This window comes from Patella vulgata, chromosome 5 (assembly GCF_932274485.2).
Source record: "Patella vulgata chromosome 5, xgPatVulg1.2, whole genome shotgun sequence".
NCBI classification, from domain to species: Eukaryota; Metazoa; Mollusca; class Gastropoda; family Patellidae; genus Patella; species Patella vulgata.
This window is the reverse complement of record NC_065883.2, coordinates 64,840,856-64,864,437: the sequence shown is the minus strand read 5'-3', so window position 1 is coordinate 64,864,437 and position 23,582 is coordinate 64,840,856. Positions and strand designations below refer to the sequence as shown.

Here is a 23,582-nt window from a genome sequence, read left to right as displayed (position 1 = left end):
AACACACTTATTACGAGATATGGCTCTTCGAAAATTCCTGAAGACCGCCATATTCAATTATGTTGATTACGTCATTTTGTCTGACATATTTATCATTGAACTAAACTGCATTGGTTTCTTTTGCAATTTGTTTAAGGTAAAACGTTATCCCACCCAACATAATAATACTGCAAGAAGTATATAAAGCTGTAAGACGCCATGGTACGTAATGGTTTTTGTGGCGTCATAGTTGGGACCCAAAATGGCGCCTGGAAATGAGTTGTCTTAACTTTCCCTATATATGGCTTTGGTTACGGTAAGGTCGTAGGGATAAAATGGCAGCATTTTTTAACTCGCGAGTATCGATTTCCTATAGGTCGGTAATACATTTATTTGCACTAAAGTACACGGTTTCAGAGATTTCGTCGATTTTCTGGTCCACTGGCGGCCATCTTGCAATTATGTTAATTATTCAAATTTCCCCAAGACTTAATTTAAAGATAGGTTGCCAGGCAACGAAATACACGCCCCCAGCAGCTAATTCGTCCGGGCAGTCAACAAGAGTTGTCGGAAATCGTTGAAAATCAATAGACTCCTTCGCCTGATGGCCTTAAATACTGTGTTTTAATTTAAAGTCAATCAGATATGAACTTTAGCCACTAGAGTGTCCACAAGCTGTGGACCGACAGACCGACGGACGGGGGCGACATTGTGGGCGTATAAAAATGGAGAAACGACATTAAGACTCGAATGACCAGTACGGGGGTTACGATCAATGCACACATCTTGTCGAAACTACAACCATTGATAACTTCGCTCAAAATAAGGTAGTTTCAATGAAATTTTCAATATATTCATTTTGCATTATCCATTTTTGAAATATATTAACCAGAACGGACAGCTCCGTATCTCAATCTTACATAATGTCCCTTTAAGAATTTGGAAATTTAGTTCTATCTTTTGTATTTGTTTAATGGGGTTTAACGTTCACTCGACAAGCTATACAGCTTAAAATATCTGTCGAAATACGGAGATCACGTGGCTAAGTGGATAAGACGCTGGCTCGCTCGCCTGGAGGTCGTGTGTTTGATCACTGAATTGGCCGAGAAAGTTCATCCAGATTTTCCGGCGTAGTTCCCCCATGTCAGTGATGCAGGACGGAGGGCCTGACAATGACAGCTCTGTCTAGTCCTTCGGATGAGACGAAAAACCGAGGTCCCGTGTATACATTGGAATGCACGTAAAAGATCCCTTAGCAGTTGGAATTCGATATAAGAGTTGGTGATAGTGCCGCTGCCTGGCAAAATTTCCCTCATAGCACACTGTATGGCGTATGCCCGTCGTCATTAGCCCAGTTTAGTAGCAGAACAGTAGGACGTTAAACCCCATTTCATTTCATTTCTGTTGAAATATACCGTGTATTTTATTGTGTATAAATGATCGTAATATATACCACACTCTAGGTGTAATATATACCACACTATAGGTGTTTCACAAAACGCCCAGATTTTAACACGATCTCACATCATTTTAAAATGTTAAAACTGTTTTAAATGAGCGTGACTTCAAATACCTGTCTATTTTTAGATGGAGTTGTTTGGTTCTGTTGATCAGTTTACGCTTTGACTTCTCGTGTATTTTGTAGTGAAATACGTACATACAATATACAGGATCAATCTCACCTCATAATGGAGCTTATTTGACAGAATAAATTGTGCTGGGATTCACCGTTTTTTAATAAGTATACCAATATTGGTATCGTAGACTGCCCAATCTCGAGACACCAGACTAAAGTTACAGTAGAATATAGAACATATATACTAACTTAGGATTAAAATAATTATATAGAGGACATTTGTCGTTTTAGAGTGAATAACATATTTTATATTTTCGAGAAGCGTAGCATTAGTGAAAATATAAACGTTTTCTTGCTTAGAGATGAAATAAAATATGTTATTCACGACAAAAAGACAAATGTTCTATTTATTTTATGATTTTACAATCATTTTAGGTAAAAACAACATGGACTACTTTGTCCGCTTCTAGCCTGTGGAATAACACTTTTATTTCACTTATAAAACGCGGCATTCCACTACCGGATGCCTTCCACTACTGATCATAAAATAAATAATAATATTTGATCAGAGATGTTAAATTCTACATAGGAAACAGATGTTTAAATACAGAAGAAGATATCGACATACCAAGAACGCGTGTTAACTATAATTACGTAATATATATCGTTACATTAAGTATAAACCCAAACAGTTAAAAGACTTGAAAGATTAGTGAGATATCAATTCGGACATTGGTCAATTACTACCTTAACTAAAATTATAACATAAAATATATACAAAGATACACTATAACACTTGTAAGGTATATATTGGGCCTTATATAGCAAATGGTATTTAATGTATATTTTTAATTATTTCATATACGAATTTTGCAACATCTTGTTATACATTTACCATCGTTCATTATTATATATGCATTATTGAATCATTCAAACTAGTTTTAATGTGATGTCTATATAGCCATGACGTCGAAGACTTGCTAAAAATGTTGGTCATGTTGTTGTTGTTTACTACAATTTTGATTTTTAGTTTATTAATTATATTTTATTTACATTAAAAACATTTACAAAACTTTTTTTTCATGTTTTTTTTTACGAGGGAAAGAAAAAACATGCAAAAAAAGTTTGTATTCTTTCGGCCGTTTGTATAGCTACAGGTACGATTGGATGCTATTCATTTACCCTTGCAGACTCGTGTTTTCTCATTTAAGTGTATGTCTTCTTGAAAATGCATTTTACCATACAAATTGAACTATAAAACATAGTACCATGTCAAAACGAGTCCATTGATTTAGTCAAATAGCAATTTTTTGGATCACGCGACCGCCATGACGCTTCCGGTACTCTCAATATAGTTGGCATTATTTATATTTCTGCTTTATTAACATTTATTTCGATCAGAAAATCAATGTTTCCTTTGGAAAATCAAAGTATTGGTATAAACAATTCGTCAAGATGCATAGAAATTGAACAGAAGCAGGGATAATTCTTACGGTATCCGGTCCGGTGGAAAAGTCACGTGACGTAAACAAAGCTCTTTAACGGCGCTTTGCAAACTTCGTGGTATGAAAACTCAGGGGTTTATAAAAGTATTTATTTATCATTAAGCAAAAAAAATATCGTAAATAACACAATAAAGCAGCCATTTTTTTTCAATATTTATGTTAAATATCATCCAGAAAAATCAAAACCGCGATATATCGCGGTATATTCGGGTTTTCGATATTTTTCTGAATAGAAGACGGTATTTTTTGACGGTTTCTATTTCTGTGTAGGTTTTATATCGAAAAACCGAAATATCGCCCAGCTTTAAACGCATATAATAATGTAATATGAATGTATATAAACTGATTTACATTCAACCGTTTCTGCTTTTACTATAATTTCTAATCAGTTATGGGCGGTTGGCTGGCCGAATGGTTAGCACGTGCTATCATAAGGTCTGTCAGTGAGTCAACTGGCGTGATTTCGATTCCCTGGTTGTACATGGCAAGGAATAGGTTCGCTTGTCCAACCTCGTGGGTTTTCTTCGGGCCCTCCGGTTCCTTCCACTGCTAAAGACCCCTACGCGCAAGCGAATTGTTGAAATAAAATTGTGGGAGGAAACCGGAGTACCTGGAGTAAAACCATGAGGTTGAAAAGGCGCCCCTGTCTCCAAGCCACATCCGCTCACACCAGGGATTAAAACCACAACCGCAAGCCAGGGGTGACCGGTCAGCTAGAGGTCGAAGCGCGGTACTCTAGACCACTAGACAGAGCCTTATATACTATAGAGAGAGTCTCGCCAACTGACATCGTGGGCGCCATTTTGTTACTCATTCTAAAAGTAGCTAAGTCTCTAACTTAGTTCATCCAAAACCTTCGACATTGAAAACATGAATTATTTGTCAATTTAATCAACATTGGTGTTGTGATCTTAACGGGTAAAGATGGGCTTCTGATATCCAATATTTAAGACAAAATAAACATTTTACGATTGGTACACGAATCGTGTACCATAATGCGTTTCAGCGCAAATTGTAACAAGCGACACGAAGAACCAGGTTAGACATATTGCATGTCAAACAGTGACCCCATATTCTTATCTGGAGAGCATGCGCAATAAATACTACCGGTATAGACTGGAATAACCAGTCGCTAGAGATTACCATTCGATTGAGACTTCTGGCGTATTTCGCCGAACATAACTGCTTTGAAATTAGAGTAAAACGGGAACGATTGAATGTAAATCAGTTTATTTACATTATTATATACGTTGCGACTCATTTGTGTCAATTTGTAGGTCCCAAATATTAGAGATTTAGCTCCTTTAAGTTGCGGAGAGAGCCACAATACAGCGTGTGACCGATTTATATGTTTTAGATCTAGGCAAATGTATAGAGGATATTTGTCGTTTTGTCGTGAATAACATATTTTATTTCATCTCTAAGCAAGAAAACTTATATTTTCACGAATGCGTCGCATGGACTACTTTGTCCGCTTCTAGCCAGTGGAATAACACTTTTATTTCACTGATAAAATGCGGTATTCCACTACTGATCATAAAATAAATTTTTATATTCACTCAAGTGTAGGGATAGATATCTTGATGAAACTTTGTTATTTGTAAACACATCAACCTATTATAGTAGTTGTGCCTTTTGCTAATTAGAAATCTTTCGGATTTAACCATTTTTGTATTTCCTTGGAAACAGGGAGTTGGGTGGTCGAGTGATCTAACATGTGCGCTTTAGATCATAGGATCTGTCATTAGTCAAGTGGCGATGTTTCGATCTAAAGATTCTATGTGACAAGGAGTAGGGTCCTCCAGTTCCCCCGAGCTGCTAAATACCCCTACGCGCAAAGCATAAATAAATGTTTTAGCCTTTAAATCAAAATTGCGGGAAAACGAAATTCAAAGACCAGAAAAAGAATAATAATAATCTTAATAAAAACAAGTTTTTCAGACTGAAAGGTTTAATCCGAATAATAATACATGAGTCATTATAAGAGGTGGAAACTATGCAACATACCGGAACACTTTATTCCATAATTACGATATTTGAATCGAAAAACGCCTAGGCCTACTTGGCTCATCTTGAATAGAAGGTTTGATCTCGCTTTAACTACGTACATCTTAGCAAGGCCTTCACGTAATACCCTGCATATTGCGGCACTCATTTCGATTGGGTACAAGCCCAACTTGTGAGCCTATCAGATTTCTCGATCGTCGCGAATACCAAGTCTCGCGCTTTCAAGCTAAAATGTCTACCTGTGATAATCGAGTTGCAAAGTTCAAGGTTCATTCAATGTCAAGGTTTCCGAGGAGGCCGCGATGTCACAACCTCTGACTGGACGCTACTGCTCACGTGTCTGTAGATGACATAGCTATAAGTTCGGGAATTGTGAAGTAAACAAGCAACGGCCAGATGTTGTGAAACTCGCAGTCGTTGCTTCAGGAAGATGACTTGGCTAGGCCTACATTGTGTGTCTCAAGCTCATGGATGAAGCTGAAGTCAATCAAGCATAATCATTTACTAAAAAATGGGGAAAAAAAGACAATATCGTTGAAGTTTAAATCGAAACACATGTGATATTCTAGGCTAGGCCTATATATTATACACCTACCCCGTGTCAAACTCAAAAGTGTCATTCCCAAGTTTATAAAAACTTTTCGAAAATTCACCCATGGATAAAGTCATTAAACATATCTATAAATAAATGACCAAAAACCTCAACACTTTATGCCATACAGACGAAATTTAAATCGAAAAGACTTCTGCTACTTAGGCTAGGCCTATATTTAGGCCTACACTGTCAAAAGGGTCATTCTCAAGTTCTTAGCAAATCTTCGAAAATTCATTCATCAAAAAAAATAAATAAATAAAAAAATAAATAAAAAAATAAATAAATAAATAAAATCAAATAAAAAAAAACAATGACGTGAATGTCATTAGGTATGGAACTTCTTGAACTACAGTAACGATCTACGGTCGCTTGATATCGTTAAAAAAAACGAACGATAGGCTATTACTAGGCCTATTAATATCACACAAGATAGAATTTTTAACAGGCTGAGTTTCAATTGTCGCCATCGAGTTTTCAAACTCTCATCTTCCCACAGCATCGGATAGCATATATTTAATTTTAATGAATGGGATATACAGTATCTTGTATTGTCATTCCGTTATACTCTTAATAAATATCAAACCATTATGTTGGAAGTCATAGAATATCGTATTAATGATTTTCAAGAACTCTTGGCATTTGGATTTCAAAGAGGTCGATCATACAGTCTACTGTTTAAATGGCATTTAGTAACTGAACTTAATAAAATAAACACAACAGTTCTATGAAAATCAATGGCTGTATTTAATCGGAGCTGCGTTTCTACATGCAATCTCTTGTCGCTTTCAAGCATAATATTGATAATATGAAACATTCCGAGAGTTGCTTCTGTTGTTTTTGCTTTTTTTTATGTTTCTAATATTATGGACAGGTTGATTTTAAATAAAATTATTTACATATCAAAGAGACAAAAAAAATAAAAATAGAAAGATAACAAAATTCTTGTATATAAAAATGTCACTTTGAAACTATACTGGCACGATCTAGGCACACAAGCACTTTTAAATTGTTTGGTCCTTATATTGATCCACATCAATATCATGATATAAAGGGGATCACGTGGCTAAGTGGGTAAGGCGCTGGCTCGCTAGCCTGGAGGTCGGGTGTTCGATCCCTGCATTGGCCGAGAAAGTTCATCTCGATTTTCCGGCGTGGTTTCCACTTGTCAGTGATGCAGAACAGAGGGTCTGACAAGGACAGCTGCCTAGTCGTTCGGATGGGACGAAAAACCGAGGACCCGCGTACACATTGGCGTGCACGTAAAAGATCCCTTGGCAGTTGGAATTCGATATAAGAGTAGGCCGTAGCGCCGCTGCCCGGGCAAAATTTCCCTCATAGCACACTGTATGGCGTATGCCCGTCTTCATTAGCCCAGGTTAGGAGCAGAACAGTAGGACGTTAAATTTCATTTCTGTTTGCCCTGGTTATGAATCGTGATACGAATCGTACGGGGTCGTATCGCAGCACCTGAATCGCAATACGTATCGTATCGTGGCTGCAGTGTCAATATTTGAAACACTGTGTTAAAATTTGCTGTCGCAATAAAAGCGGTCTTGTCATCTTCCCCTTTCGTCATTACAATTTCTTCCTCGTGCGAATGAAATCTAGTTAACCAAGCGCCTACTAATTGGTGTGGTATTGTCAATGTGGATAGAAAAAAAAACGTGGTTGAAAAAAAATCTGCTTGCTTTATCTGGAAAAGCGAAGATCTTCCAAGTTCTTTAACATATTTCACATTTAAAATCCTATAAAGTTTGATATAAAAAAGGAAAGAAAAATCCTATAAAGTTTGTCATTCAGAAAGAATGAAATGATGCATGTGTACAATCATAACAGTTGAATCGGTTTAACTAATGATAACGCTTGAATCGGTTTAACTAATGATAACAGTTGAATCGGTTTAGTTAATGATAACAGTTGAATCGGTTAACTAATGATAACATTTGAATCGGTTTAACTAATGATAACGGTTGAATCGATTTAACTAATGATAACAGTCGAATCGGTTTAACTGATAATAACGGTTGAATCGATTTAACTAATGATAACAGTTGAATCGGTTTAACTGATGATAACGGTTGAATCGGTTGATAATTAGTGTAATCATTCTTCACCTTCAGTAATAACAGCTATATATAATTTATAATCATGCTTAACTTCCCTAAAGCCCATCAATAATCTGTTATTACCAATTGATTAAATGTAACACAACGGCGTGATAAACTGATAATAACGGTTGAATCGATTTAACTAATGATAACAGTTGAATCGGTTTAACTGATGATAACGGTTGAATCGGTTGATAATTAGTGTAATCATTCTTCACCTTCAGTAATAACAACTATATATAATTTATAATCATACTTAACTTCCCTAAAACCCATCAATAATCTGTTATTACCAATTGATTAAATGTAACACAACGGCGTGATAAACGACATCAAGAAGAATAGGTATAGCAATGTCCTTCGTCACGTTGGTGACAGACTGTGAAATAATAATCATAATTATAAATCTAATTGCAGTTTAAGTTAACATGTGGCCTAACAATGATGTTTTTTTTTTCAATTTTAGGTCAGAACGTTATACTTCTATATGTAATCATCATTACATGAATTGATTAAATTGTAATTAGTATAAACAGTATTACTCCCCAGTAATTAAATCAATAATTACTACTCGAGTTTCAAGTTTTTATCACCTTTACACAGACTCATACAATCTATAAACAATACAAAGTAATATCCATATAATGAATCGATGAATGAAATGGGGTTTAACGTCCTATTTTTCTACTCCAGTGGAGATAATGAAGACGAGCAGCAATTGCATTCCAAATGTCAAATGTTCTTTTAAGTACAAGAAAGGGAGTGCACGGGATCTCGGATTTGAAAATCCTGAGGAACTTTCTGGAATAGGTTAACGGAGCTAAATGGGTCGCAACCAGTGGTGGATCTCGGGGTCGCCGGGCCCTGAGGCAGCCAAGCTGCAAGCACCTGTGACAAGATGCCACCGTTGGTTGAGAGGGTCCGGGAGTCCTACCTACGATTTTTGAAATTTCGACCTGAAATGGTGGTCCGTGGAGTATATCCGATGCCCCCATGAGATCGGACTACGTAATAATTTCAAAACTCATCGAAAAAACGCCACTTTGTTTTCACTATTTTAATGGAATGGGTCTTCATTTTTTTTCTACTAATTATAAATATAAACAAAAATATATTTTTTGGGGGGTCACCAAGTTGCGATTCGAAATAAGAGTAGACAATAATATGGCGTATGCCTGTTTTCATTAACCGATACAGAACATTCTCTATTATCAAGTACCATTGTCATAATAATCAACGAAGTCCCATTAGCAGTCTCCGGTTACATTAAGACCGGACAACGGCCACGTAATGTAAGTTAGTTGGGAGTTGGCACACTCGTGCCTAGCCGAGCTAGGGCCATGGCTCCCTCAATACAAGTTAGTTATGGAGTCTTTAAATTTTGTACATAATATGTTAGAAGAAGTAGAGAATAAAAGATATTATAAGATGTTAAACTAGTCTTGTCATCCGAACCTGATTAAAGAACCAATACTGTTACAAATCATTGAACCGGAATTAATAGCTTGCAATCATAGAATAGAGCCCAAGGACCTTCTATTTCCAAGTACATGTAATATTAAATGATAACTTCACAATATATTGTTTGAATTCGAACCAGAATCAGTATACGAACCCACACGCACGTGCTATCAATAAACTGTTATTCTAAAAAATATGAGGTTTTTATACTGCCAGTATGGTATTATTAGGGCTGTCACGGAAAGGCAGCTTATCTAGCTAATCCTTTTTGATCAGGGTTTCTGCGGTGCGAACTTGTAGGGGTCTTTAGCAGAGGGAGGAAACCGGAAGACCCGGGAGAAAACCCACGAGGTTGGACAGGCGACCCTACTCCTAGTCGCGTACAACGGTGGAATCGAAACCACGCCAATTGACTCAATGACAGACCTTGTGATAAGCGCGCACGCGCTAACCATTCGGCCATCCAACCCCCACTAAACCTGGTGGGTAATTATTAGGTAGAAAAATGTCTCATTGCGTTATCCGTAATTACAACACACCGAAGCACGTTGGTAGTCAAGAGATTAATTAGTCAAGAATGAAAGTACTCCCACGTTTGCACCATACAATGCAAACAGACATTTCAACCAACAAACGCAGACCTAAAAATATTAACACAACCGTAAAGCTGCACTACTTCGTGTCACGGTAAACCATGAAAAGATAAAAGGTTCACCGACACAAACTAATTTCAACACTAACATTTCAACATTTTAAAGTATTTTTCGTCCGTCTTGGGACTATTCATAATTAAAATACAGATGTGACGTCATCCTTTGATGTTGGCGTACCATATTTTTTTGGATATGGCATGGGTGACACGATTTATAAGAGAGATAGTTTTTGGTATCTGTTTCTTTAGAATACATATCCGTTATAAGGAGTTCTCCACTTCTTTTCACTAGATCGTTCGTTTTAATTGTGAATTTGATATTCGTTCATTCCAAATACTGAATACATCATCTAGGAATCGGTTCAACTGATTTTCTAAATATAATCTGTAATCCACGCCATGTTAAATTTCTACAACTGAGTGTAATTTTTCCTCAAGAAATCCCATTGTTAAAAAATTACTTAATTGTGTCGCCACCTTGGTACCAATCGCTATACCAAGAATTTGTTTGTGATTTGTTTCGCCAAACGTATATATATAATCAAGTGATTGAATTCCAGGACAAGCCGATGTCCTCTGGACTGTACGAGTACACTCAAAATGAAAAACTAACAGTAAGGGAAACAATCCAAGGAAAAGGGGAAATATTTTCTCAAAAGTTGTATCATACTGGAGTCATGATCGGCTATGATCTACAAGAAATTTTTTTGTCAGCATATTTCGTTTTTTTTTTCTGTATTGGTTTATCATTGCTATACCAGTGATATATATTTGTTCAAATTAACTAAGAAATCAATATATATACTAAGCTTAATGGAACTGTGACGTGATCAATATAGAGAGACATTCAATATCAACAATGTACAAGAATGGAGTCCTTACGTCAGACTCGCTCCTATGTCGCGCCTTTGTTTATCGTGAAGCAGTGCCGGCCTTGTGCGAATTGTGCCGTGACACAGGGCCGACAACCTATCCGCAAAGTGGACGGGTTTGAAACAAAAAACAAAAAAAAATCACAGAAATTTACCAACGACATTTTAATCGATTTTTTTTTCATTTTCGATTAGGCATAACATTGTCCACTTTTCTTTTAGGGTGGGGTGGGGGAAAAGAGGATTTTTCTGTTATTTAACACCAAATATCGGAAAATGACATAGCTAAACTGAGCTGCATGTACTACGGCACTATATGGCATTTCTGATTGTTTTTGTCACATGGGCATGAGGTTCAGTGAATAAGACTTTGGTTCACTAACCTAGAGGTCCCATGTTCGATCCCGGAGCTGGCCGAGAAAGTTTACCGAGATTTTCCGACGAGATTCCCCCAATTGTCAGCGAAGGAGGACAGAGGGTCTGTGTTACCAACAGTTGATAAATAAACAAAGTATAGGTTAAATTTGCGTGCAATTAATTTTTTTTTTATCAAATTGAGGCTATCTCTTATATAGAATGGCAGGTATACAATAATAATAATAATAATGATTTATTATACAACTGCGTGGTATATACACGAGTATGATAAATCATACAATACAAATTACAATACAATAATAAACATCAAAGAACACAGAATAGGGTTAACAGATACCAAAAACAAAGGTTTCTAAAAGTATTTTAAAGTAGCTAAGTCTCTAACTCAATATCATCCAAAACCTTCGACAATGAAAACACGAATTATTTGTCAATTGTAATCAACATTGGTCATGTGATCTTACCGGAAAAAGATAGGTTTCTGATATCCAATATTTAAGACAAAATAAACATTTTACGATTGGTACACGAATCGTGTACCATAATGCGTTTCAGCGCAATTTGTAACAAGCGACTCGAAGAACGAGGTTAGACATATTCCACAAGTCATATTCCACAGGTAATGTGTATTTTTAATTATTTCATATACAAACTTTGCAACATCTTGTATATATTTATCAGCGTTTATTATATGCATTATTGAATCATTAAAACTAGTTTTAATGTGATGACTTAAAAACCTTTTCCAAAGACTATTGAAGGCGGGGCAATGGAGAAGACCGTGCGTTTCATCTTCCACTTCTCCGTTAGTATAATTTTTACAGGTCCCTTTATTCCTGTGTACAAAAGGTTTTTTTATGCCTTATTGTCTCTATTTCAAGCTTATGAGTCTCAACTGGCTCAGTGCCTGGCGTTTTTGTTCATCTGATAGATCCAGGTATTTCAGAGTATCATAATTTGTCTTAATTATATAATAAAAATTATTTTATGTGTTAGTTTAAAGGTAATTATTTAAGTCCTTAACAGTTCTTCCCTTTTCAATATATTTCCAAGACTGAACATAAATAGGCCTATATATACGCCTTTGATTTAATAATCTTTGTGTACATTCTGTATGGTTAAATATTAAACTCATACAATTAATGAATTATTTTTAAGGTCATATAAACAAGTTTGTTTTGTTTTTTGTTTTTGTTTTTTTTTCCATTTCATATAGGATATATGAAAGCTCTTTTAAAAGGAAAAGACATAGTGGGAGAGTGCTTGCATGCCGTTTTAGGGATTACAAGCGATATATATTTCAGTGGCATAATTGGAGCCAATCTGTTTCACAGGGATCTTCTAATATCTCTGTAACAGATGATTGTTTCGACACGTGACGTCACATCACGCGGCGTCAATCATTGGCTCAATAGCACGTGCATTGTTTTCAGTTACTGATTCGGGCTAAATGGTGAATTTTACTTATTTTAATACCCATTTACACTAAATGGGAAAGGATGTTTACCTACAAACAATTCAAACGTCTTTATTTATTTTTCTAATAAATGAATATTTTCTAAGCTCGAGTATCTCTTAGAAGTAGCATAAAATTTTATTTCAGAATAAATTGGCTTATGTAAACAGAAACGGTTTCACTACTGATAACTTCCATTTGTAAATACATGTATCAATATTTACATTTGCACTTGGTTTTTGGTTTCTGAAATTTATGATGATTATCGCCACATGGCGTCTTTACTTTAATTTCACAATCTGAATAGGACAACGTCACCACTTGAGTTAATTTTTCTTTATCTTGCAGTTGTTGGTTACTTTTAAACTATAATAAAATACGTTAATATAGGATATGCTGTGTGTTACATCTTCCCATGGATTTCGTCTGCTGTCACTTGTTAAACATGCATTATGCAAGAGCTAAATCTGCCTATTGCAGGTATTTCTTTAGGTCTGAAATCTTATCGAAATTATAAATTAGACATTAATTAACTTATCCAGACCATAATCAACTCTCGATGTCAAGGCTAGCCTTCGATATCGACTGGATTAGAATCCTATATGCTGCTAACGCTCATTGATAATTAAATCAAAACAATGGATAATCGCGACTATGCTTTTTAACGTACTAACTTTAGTAATGATGAACGAGGCTAGGCGGAAATTTCCAAAGCAGATATCTCGGTTCATAGTGGATCAATTTGACTGAAATTTTCAACAAATTACCTTTACATTATCTAGTTTCTAACTATTATAGCGAGAACTGTCAGCTATTTATCTAATCTCCCATAATGTATCTTTAAACAGTGTGCTATGGGGGAAATTTTGCTCGGACAGTCGCACTACGACCTACTCTTATATCGAATCCACGTTCTTGTTAGGCAACTGACAAGGGGAGACCACGCCGGAAAATCTAGATGAACTTTCTCAGCCAACACCGGGAGCAAACCCGCGACCTAAAGACTAGCGAGCCAGCGTCCAACCCACTTAGCCACCGTGGCTCCCACATGGCCCTAAACTGTGTTGTAAAATAATAAGTAATGAAATGGAGTTTAACGTCCTACTGTTCTGCTCCTATACTGGGCTAATGAGGACGGTGGAAAATCAGATGAATTTATTTTTGGAATTTTTTTTTTAAATTTTAATTTATGAAGCGTCAATACTCGAATATGTGCAGGATTTTGTTTTATATAGGCCTATATATAAAGGTTTTTTTTCTTTTAAAATGCTGTTTGGTAAATCCAACAAACTACAAATGGTTCTGTTGAGGCCCTTCAAAATTGAATGGACGATTTATTTATTATAATTGTTTTGTTTTTTTCTTAAATAGTAGGCCTACTTAGCCTATGCAGAATTGGAATTTTTACATTAGTTTTAATTGTTTCTATATTACGAAATGTTATATTAGATGAACTAAAAATTATATTGATATCACATAATATTGTATTTATAAATATTTTTTTCAATTACAAGACCTGTCACAGCTTGTTTTACTCTGCCAAAGCCCTATGAAGTTGATTTTAAAAAAACCAAAAAACATTGTTTAAATTACAAAAATTAGGCAAATTTTATCCTATAGCTCCCATTTTAAAATTGCTTACATGAAAAGCTACGGTACTAAAAAAATTAGGCAAATTTTATTCTTTAGCTCCCATTTTAAAATTGCTTACATGAAAAGCTACTAAAATGGCCGAATGGTTAACACATAATAAGGAGGAGGGTCGTCTCATGAGTCTGTGAAACGTCTATACATATTCGGCGAATATCGGTAGAATCCCTTAAACCCAGCAACAAAAAAAACGAGGTCTGTCGAATGCGTCTATTTGTGTGACGTCAGCGCATGGCCGTCGTGACAAAATGAAAATGGACGAAAACGATGTAAATATTGGAAACAAGTGGCGATGATATCGTTTTGTGGGAGTATTTATGCACATCAAAACGACTAAATTGAAGAAAAAACATATTTGAGTGAACTGACAGAAGTTTGGTTGCCTGACATTACGAATTGTTGAAAAAAAAACGAGCCGAAGCGAGAGCAGGTAAGATCGAGTTTTCAACAGGCATTGCATTCCTGTTGTTTTTTATTGGTACGACATGGTGTATGCATATATATACGGATAGAAGGTCAGATTCCTGTGGTGGGAGCTGCCATGAAAATAAGGTAGATCATATTATTTTAAACCGTCCTCATTAGCCCAGTATAGGAGCAGAACAGTAGGACGTTAAACTCCATTTCATTACTTATTATTTTACAACACAGTTTAGGGCCATGTGGGAGCCACGGTGGCTAAGTGGGTTGGACGCTGGCTCGCTAGTCTATAGGTCGCGGGTTTGCTCCCGGTGTTGGCTGAGAAAGTTCATCTAGATTTTCCGGCGTGGTCTCCCCTTGTCAGTTGCCTAACAAGAACGTGGATTCGATATAAGAGTAGGTCGTAGTGCGACTGTCCGAGCAAAATTTCCCCCATAGCACACTGTTTAAAGATACATTATGGGAGATTAGATAAATAGCTGACAGTTCTCGCTATAATAGTTAAAAACTAGATAATGTAAAGGTAATTTGTTGAAAATTTCAGTCAAATTGATCCACTATGAACCGAGATATCTGCTTTGGAAATTTCCGCCTAGCCTCGTTCATCATTACTAAAGTTAGTACGTTAAAAAGCATAGTCGCGATTATCCATTGTTTTGATTTAATTATCAATGAGCGTTAGCAGCATATAGGATTCTAATCCAGTCGATATCGAAGGCTAGCCTTGACATCGAGAGTTGATTATGGTCTGGATAAGTTAATTAATGTCTAATTTATAATTTCGATAAGATTTCAGACCTAAAGAAATACCTGCAATAGGCAGATTTAGCTCTTGCATAATGCATGTTTAACAAGTGACAGCAGACGAAATCCATGGGAAGATGTAACACACAGCATATCCTATATTAACGTATTTTATTATAGTTTAAAAGTAACCAACAACTGCAAGATAAAGAAAAATTAACTCAAGTGGTGACGTTGTCCTATTCAGATTGTGAAATTAAAGTAAAGACGTCATGTGCCGATAATCTTCATAAATTTCAGAAACCAAAAACCAAGTGCAAATGTAAATATTGATACATGTATTTACAAATGGAAGTTATCAGTAGTGAAACCGTTTCTGTTTACATAAGCCAATTTATTCTGAAATAAAATTTTATGCTACTGCTAAGAGATACTCGAGCTTAGAAAATATTCATTTACAGTGAGACGAGCAGGAAATTTAGAGGGCCATTATATTCATTCAACACCACTTTCCGACCCTTCAGAATCCATGGAAATTTCCATTAGCCTGTTTAGTGCAGAATATTACGACTTTAATCACCTTTTTCTTTTATGTATCTACATAGTACATAGTCATCGAAATCCTACAGCTTACATAGCGCATGATATATTGTCCATGAGAGAGAGAGAGAGAGATGGGTTTAACGTCCACTCGACACAAACTAGGTCATTTCGGGACTAACATGGCTTAATTTTATTTCAATAATTTTCTTCCGCGTAGGTGTCTTTAGCACTGGGAGGACCCGGAGAAAACCCACGAGGTTGGACAGGCGGCCCTACTCCTTGTCACGTAGAAACGGGGATTCCAAACCACGCCAGTTAACTCAATGACAGGCCTTATGATACAGCGCGCACGTACTAACCAGTCCCTCCCTCCCCCCGTCCATGAGACATCAGAATAATTCCCAATTACAAGTGATGACTATAATAATCTCCCATCCCGGAACCTAACAGGTTAATGCTACAATATGTAATAATTATGTTTGAACTTACACATACAAGGGATTTTGTTTTAGTGTGGATGAAATTGATTTGGTTAGAAATAAATAATTTGTACTATTTAGTACATGCTATTTGTGTATAATAATGGAAATATTTCTTGATCTTTATTACATGTAGTTTTAATATATTTCAGGTAAATAGAAAAGGAAATAGAAAAATACACAATAAAGCAAAAAGAGTAAACAGTAGACTGGATAACCTGCTCTAATACGTCAGACTCGCTCCTACGTCACTACTTTTCTGACTTGCATATAAATAGCGCAGTGACGTAGGAACCAGCCTGACGTCATTTAGAGCAGGTTGTTCAGTCTAAAGTAAACAGTGGTATAAAGTTTACAGAAAAAGAGATGGACATTAACAGCCTCGTGTGTTGGGGGTGTGTGACTAAAATCACCATAGAAATATTTAAAAAAAACTGTGTGCAAGCATTTTTTTCTCGAAAAATTAATACCCTGTCAATGATACACCTCACATTTGGCATAAACAGTGGGTTACCATATCATGGACTTACCAGCTGTTGCCAGAGCGGGTTGGGTTTTTTTCGTACAATCAGGGGCCATAATCCAGAAAGTTATGGCCTGAAATGCGCAAATATCGAAAGAGGTTGAGGTCTTTGACATAAAGATATATTTTAAGTTTCATCAAAATTGGATAAAAATTGTTACATCTAGAGGGTCCACAACCTTCGTATTACATACTTTTATACAATTTACGTACACAGAGTGGCCATTTTGTCGGGCAATTCAGTTTCGATTTTCCCGAAATTCGAATTCAACCTTCATTATGGTGGAATGATGATATATTTAAACAGTTTTTAAAATCAGATAAAAATATTGTGACCACACGCTAAAAACGTGATTTTTCGTACAATCAAGGGCCATACTTAAGGAAGTTACGATCCGATATGCGCGAATATCTAAAGAAACCAAGATCTTTGAGTTATAAACATATATTTCCAATGTCATCAAAATCGGATCAAAATTGTGGCCTCTAGCGGGGTCTACAACTCTGATATACCATGTTTACACTATTTGCGTACGGAGGGCGGCCATTTTGTCCGGTAGTTTTGGTCCCATTTTCACGAAATTCGAACTAAACCATCATTAGGGTGTAACGGTGAGATATTCAAACGGGTTTTAAATAGGATAAAAATCATCTGGCGGGACCACAAGCTAAAAACGTGATTTTTCGTACAATCAGGGGCAATAATTCGGGAAGTTACGATCCGATATCCGCGAATATCGACAGGAACCGAAATCTTTGGGTTATAAACATGTATTTCAACTTTCATCAAAATCGGATCAAAATTGTGGCCTCTAGAGAGTCCACAAGCTAAAAACGTGATTTTTCGTACAATCACGGCCATAATCCACGAAGTTATGGTCCGATACATGCCAATATCGAAAGGAATCCAGATCTTTGGGAGATAGACGTATATTTCAAGCTTCGTCAAAATCAGATAAAAATTGAGACCTGTTAGTGTCCACAAACAAATTGTGGACGGACGGACAGCGGCGACGGCATAATACGTCCATATGGAAATGTGGGCGTATAATAAAAAATATTCCTCTGTAACATATTGAAGTCATTAAGTAATGGGATAAATTGAATCACTTATTACATGTTATATTCATTATTCATATTAATCAATTGCCTATATATACAGTTATTATAAATCATTAAATCAAAATCCTATATACAACAGATTGTATAGATTTATGAAAATTTCCTAACACATTAAATAGTTCATATGTAATAAAATGACGTGAATAATTACTATATTATCATATGTGGCAGCAGAGAGGGGGGGGGGGGGGTCCATCAATTCGACAACTCTTACAACTCTGGAGTAACCATGGGACAACTTCGAACAATGAAAACTGTATAACTAGATCAGATTTTCCGGCGTGGTTTCCCCCTTGTCAGTGCTGCAGGACGGAGGGTCTGACAAGGACAGCTGTCTAGTCCTTCGGTTGATATGAAAAACCGAGGTCCCGTGTACACACTGGTGTGCACGTAAAAGACCCCTTGGCAGTTGGAATTCGACATAAGAGTAGGCCGTAGTGCCGCTGTCCGGACAAAATTTCCCTCATAGCACACTATATGGCGTATGCTCGCCTTCATTAGCCCAGTTCGGAGCATAACAGTAGGAAATTAAACCCATTTCATTTTATTTGTATACCGGTAACTACATGTAGATATTTATATTATATCAGATGACGTCACAATATTACCGAGTTTATAACTCACTCACAAGAATATTATGTAAGAGGGGTTTATATGAAAGGCTTCATCGGAGACGTTCGGGGCGGGTATAAGCAGGGTAGGCCGTGTTTACAAAAACGAAAGAAACCGGGAATGGTTGACAACACTGGAATCGAATCAGGTGAGATTTCCAATCACGGGATGGGGAGTGGGGGGTATTATAAATTAATAGGATCATATTGTGATTCAATTTCATTGATGTAAAGCATTAATTGTTTTATCACACATGTCTATATCATTATTTTAGTTATTTTGAAAAGAAAAAATATGTCAAATTATGTTTTTCAAGTCTGGCGGATCGAGGCTCAGACCGCCGCTGGCAGCAGGTGAGTGGTAATGTACTTGTTAATTATTAGAACAACATGTCCTGGATTAAACAAAAAGTGTCTGATTTTGGCACATTTGGGCACAAATTTCTGGAGAAAACGACGGAAGCTCATATATTGGGAGATTTTTTTAGCTATTTCCACCAGGCACGGAGTAAGCGGGCTGCTGACCAGGGGCCTGTTTCACGAACTTTTAACTGAGATAAAATCCAAATTTTAGTAATTTGATTGGATAATATTAGATTGGTTTTAGTGCTTAGCCAATCAAAATAAAAGTATCTACTAAAATTGGATTTTATCTTTAGTTAAAATTTCGAGAAACAGGGCCCTGATTGCAACCAAGAGCCGCAATGTTAAAAGATCCCCCCCCCCCCCTAAAAAAATAGTTCTAAAAAATAATTTACGATTTGATTTATTATCTTGTGCCAAATAAAGCTATCAACCATATTGACACACAAATGCAGTGCGATGGCCAATGATCAGAATATGCCCGTTTTTAATGCTGACATTTTAAGCCAAGCTTCCGCGGATTTACACTAATGTGGATTTGATTCCACAGTCGGATTAATATTTCCATATTCAAAATGCGTATTTTTCTTTACTTGTAGGTCGTTTGGTTCTTGATTGTTACTAACTATGTCCATGTTTACATTTTCAGGACTTAGTCACAATCATAATCCCTCAACCAAGTGTCAATGTATGGGATGTCATGGCTCAGATATACGTCAAATCCATTTTAATATGGGCCGCCTCTCTATAAAGGGCACTAAGTTTGGTCTGCTTACCCTCAGTCTGAGAACCAAGCTTCATTATTTATTATAGATAATGGAGAATTTATGTGATTCTTCACCCCATGGAAACAGGGGCGGATCCAGAAGGGGGGGGGGGAGGTCGACCCCCCCCCCCCCCCCCCTTGCTCAGCTACATAATTTTTTTGGGAAATCAAAACTTTTTATTAGAATAGTTTTTCGGCCGTGTGCTTTATCCCTTATCGTCAGATGTGGGAAAGGATGGGCACTCAAAGCACGGGATAATGATATAGACATTTTGTGATATCACAATTGATGCTTTGCATCCATGAAATTGAATCACAATGTCATTGTATTAATTCATAATAAAAATTGACATCATGTTGAATTTCTCTGTTTAAAAAGCTCAATATGTATTTATATACGCCAAAATGACGATAGAGACCATGCGGGAGGGGGGGGGGGGTACGTTGTCTCAGGGACCTGGCAAACCCCCTCCAGCAAAAATTCCTGGATCCGCCCCTGGGAAAATTAAAGCAATTCGCTTATTTAGGCTATTAATTACATCACATTTATTTCAATTAAAAATTGAGTGTGATTCTTGCGCTACATGAATCCTCTGCAAATTATTATATTGTGAAAGTTGAATCTTTAATACGAATACCAGTCCAAAAATGATTCAATTCCGCAAATCTATCCGATACCCTATATATAACAAGACAGTTGCCAGCTTTTTCTGCCGTGAACCAAGTTGATGGGCCGGTTTGTAATCCGACTGAATCCAAGCAGCGAGTTTATCTAGCGTTGGCATTTTTGGGGGATAGGTGGTACAAATGAAATAGCCTATAAAATTTCCGATTAGATTTCTCGGGATCACGGCAGGCGATGCCCGCCGGCAGAATTCGCAAATCGGCGGATATGTTGGGCGTGCTAATTCAGTCCGTGAATACAGCAAACTGAAGGTGCTCAAACATAGCCATAATTATATGGTTTTGCAAATTAAATTCAATCCAAAGCGCATCTGAGCTCAATCACAGAAATTTACATCCCGAAAAACTGATAAAGCAAATAGAGAGAGAGAGAGAGAGAGAGAGAGAGAGAGAGAAATGGGTCATTTCGGGACTAACATATGGTTTAATTTTATTACAATAATTCGCTTGCGCGTAGGGGTCTTTAGCAGTGGGAGGAAATAGGAGGTCCCGGAGAAAACCCACGAGATTGGACAGGCGACCCTACTCCTTGTCATGTACAACCGGGGATTCGAAACCACGCCAGTTGACTCAATGACAGGCCGTATGATACAGCACGCACGTGCTAACCATTCGGCCATCCACCGCCCCCCCCCCCCATAAAGCAAATAAATGAGGCACGAAAAAATTGGCGCCCATAAAGCAGAGTGGCTACTCTTAGAGTGGCACCAGCATTACATGATTAGACAATTTAAAGCCCGAAAAATGTGGTAAGCTAAAATGCAGATTGGCAAAAAAGTAATGGGATTTCGGGCACCTTATTTTGTTGGCATGCAAAAGGATTTTTTTTCACAAGAAATATTATATTTCTTATTTATTTTTTTATTTATTTATTATCGGAATTATCCGGCGACGTTCCCCCTTTTTCAGTGATGCAGGACAGAGGTTTTGGCAACGGACAATGTATATAGTTAGTCGTTCGGATGGACTTTGGCGTGCACGTAAAAGAACCCTTGGCAGTTGGAATTCGATATACGAGTAGCGCTGTTCGGGCACAATTTCCCCTCATATACCACACTGTATGGCCTATGCCTGTCTTCGTTTACTATTTCCTTTGATCATTCGTTCGTTATTGGATTCACGGTGGCTCAATGGGTAAGACGTTGGCTCGCTAGCCTGGAGGTCGCGGGTTCGCTTCCGGTGTTGGCGTGGTTTCCTCTTGTCGGTGGTGCAGGGCGGGGGATCTGGCAACGTACACATTGACGTTCGTGTAAAAGATCCCTTGGCAGTTGGAATTCGATAGAAGAGTAGGTCGTAGTGCCGCTGTCCGGGCACATTTCCCGGATAGCATATTGCGTGGCGTATGCCTGTCTTCATTAGACTAGTCGGATCAGAACAATAAAACGTTAAACCCCATTTCATACCATTTCATTTTGTTCGTTATCTCCAATGCGCTCGACAGACCCCCCCCCCCCCTCAACACACACACCAATGCGCGCAACTTCCCTTGACAACCAATATAAATATAACAGTAAACTTGAACCACTCTCTCGTGCACCTATTAGTATTACACCCGTTCCTCAAGGAGCATGTATGCATGTCACGTGTCATCGGTGATTCTGAATAATTCAGTTATTGATGTCGGTGATTCACTACAACGCAATGTTAACATAGGAGTTTTATTGATCTCAATAAATTGTTACAGACATTGAAATTTATAAGTTCTTTTGTCAACAAAAAAAGAATCGTGTATGGCAGTTTTGTCTCACGGAAAATAAAATTTGATTTTTAGCAGCTAGTATAATTGCTTCGGCTTTGGACCTTTTTTTCAAATTAGAAAGTTTTGACCTATCAAACCTCACTTTTAATTTCACACTGTCAATTTGAAGATATAATTCCTTCTTAGGGACTATTATAGGGGCTGTCCCTGCACCACTGGACGTTAGACCCCATTTCATTTCATTTCTTTAGGGCTTAATTCGGTCCTGATTTGTATCCAATCTCGGCATTATGAGTGAATCATACAAAGTGCAATGAGGGAAATTTTACCCCTCTCAAGGGTTCTTTTTCGTTCTCTCCGAATGATTAGGGTCTGTCCCTGCACCACTGACAATATTCCGGGGAACTTTTTCTGCCAACACCGGAATCCCACCTCGAAACTCCTGGTTAATGAGCCGGTGCCTTTCTCACCGATCCACCGTGGCTCCCCAATCTTAGCCTAAACATTCAACAGAAATTCAAATACTTCACAATTCCATGTGTATTTGTGTTTCCAAAATAAATTCATAAAATCACAAGAATAACTGCACGTGTACAAAAATAGGCCTACTTACATATTTGACGAATGCCTTATAACTCATTATAATCTAAATACTTCCGACAGATAACAGTAAAGTTTGGTAAGATTATGTTCATTAGTCCACGTGTATCCAACACCAATATGACAAACAACAACAATGCTTGTTTTATAGTAACTGGCATGCGTCGTGTAAAAGAGAATACACTTTTCAGTATACGCGCTTCTTTATATAAAGTTTCGTTAGAATTGACAATATTTGAACAGTCACTTGCGTCCGCCTATGTACACAAATAGAAAGATATATACAATTTACTAACGACATCTGAGTATACTGCAATCTTTCCATTATAAATGGTTAATTACTTATACCGGTTAATTCAACCAATGAAATGGGTTGTTTCATATAAATCAATAAGCAAATGCCCATTAAGCCACAATGCATAGAGTACATACGCCAGTCTGGTTGGTCCTTTTATTAACTGTTAAATAGATTTTGTTTAGTTCAGTGTAGGTAAATAAATATATAAGTAGAACCTAGAGAAATCAGTTCATCACACCAATCACCTGTAATTATTATCTTATGCACCGCAAACCAGGTAGTTGTCAATCATCATAATAACATATTACTAGCAATCAATCAATCGTTTAACCACACCCACTTACACGACAATGAGAAAAAATGGAATGTCGTTTGAAATGAAATGGAATTTAACGGCCTACATGTACGTTTAGGGCGGATCCAGGATGGGGGAGGGGGATCTGCGGGCCCCATCTAAATAACAGTATACAATATTCAATTATTATTCTGCC

General features: G+C 37.0%; 1 protein-coding gene across 1 annotated transcript in view; it reads right to left on the bottom strand.

Moving 5' to 3' along the window:
* LOC126820447 (carbohydrate sulfotransferase 1) overlaps window positions 1-23,094 on the bottom strand; it is a 47,391-nt gene extending 24,297 nt beyond the window's left edge. Inside the window, exon 1 of the mRNA XM_050548443.2 lies at window positions 22,807-23,094. Coding sequence (XP_050404400.1) covers window positions 22,807-22,833 — 27 coding nt within the window. The 5' untranslated portion in view covers window positions 22,834-23,094. The remainder of the gene's footprint in view (window positions 1-22,806) is intronic.
* Between the last annotated feature and the right edge of the window lie 488 nt (window positions 23,095-23,582).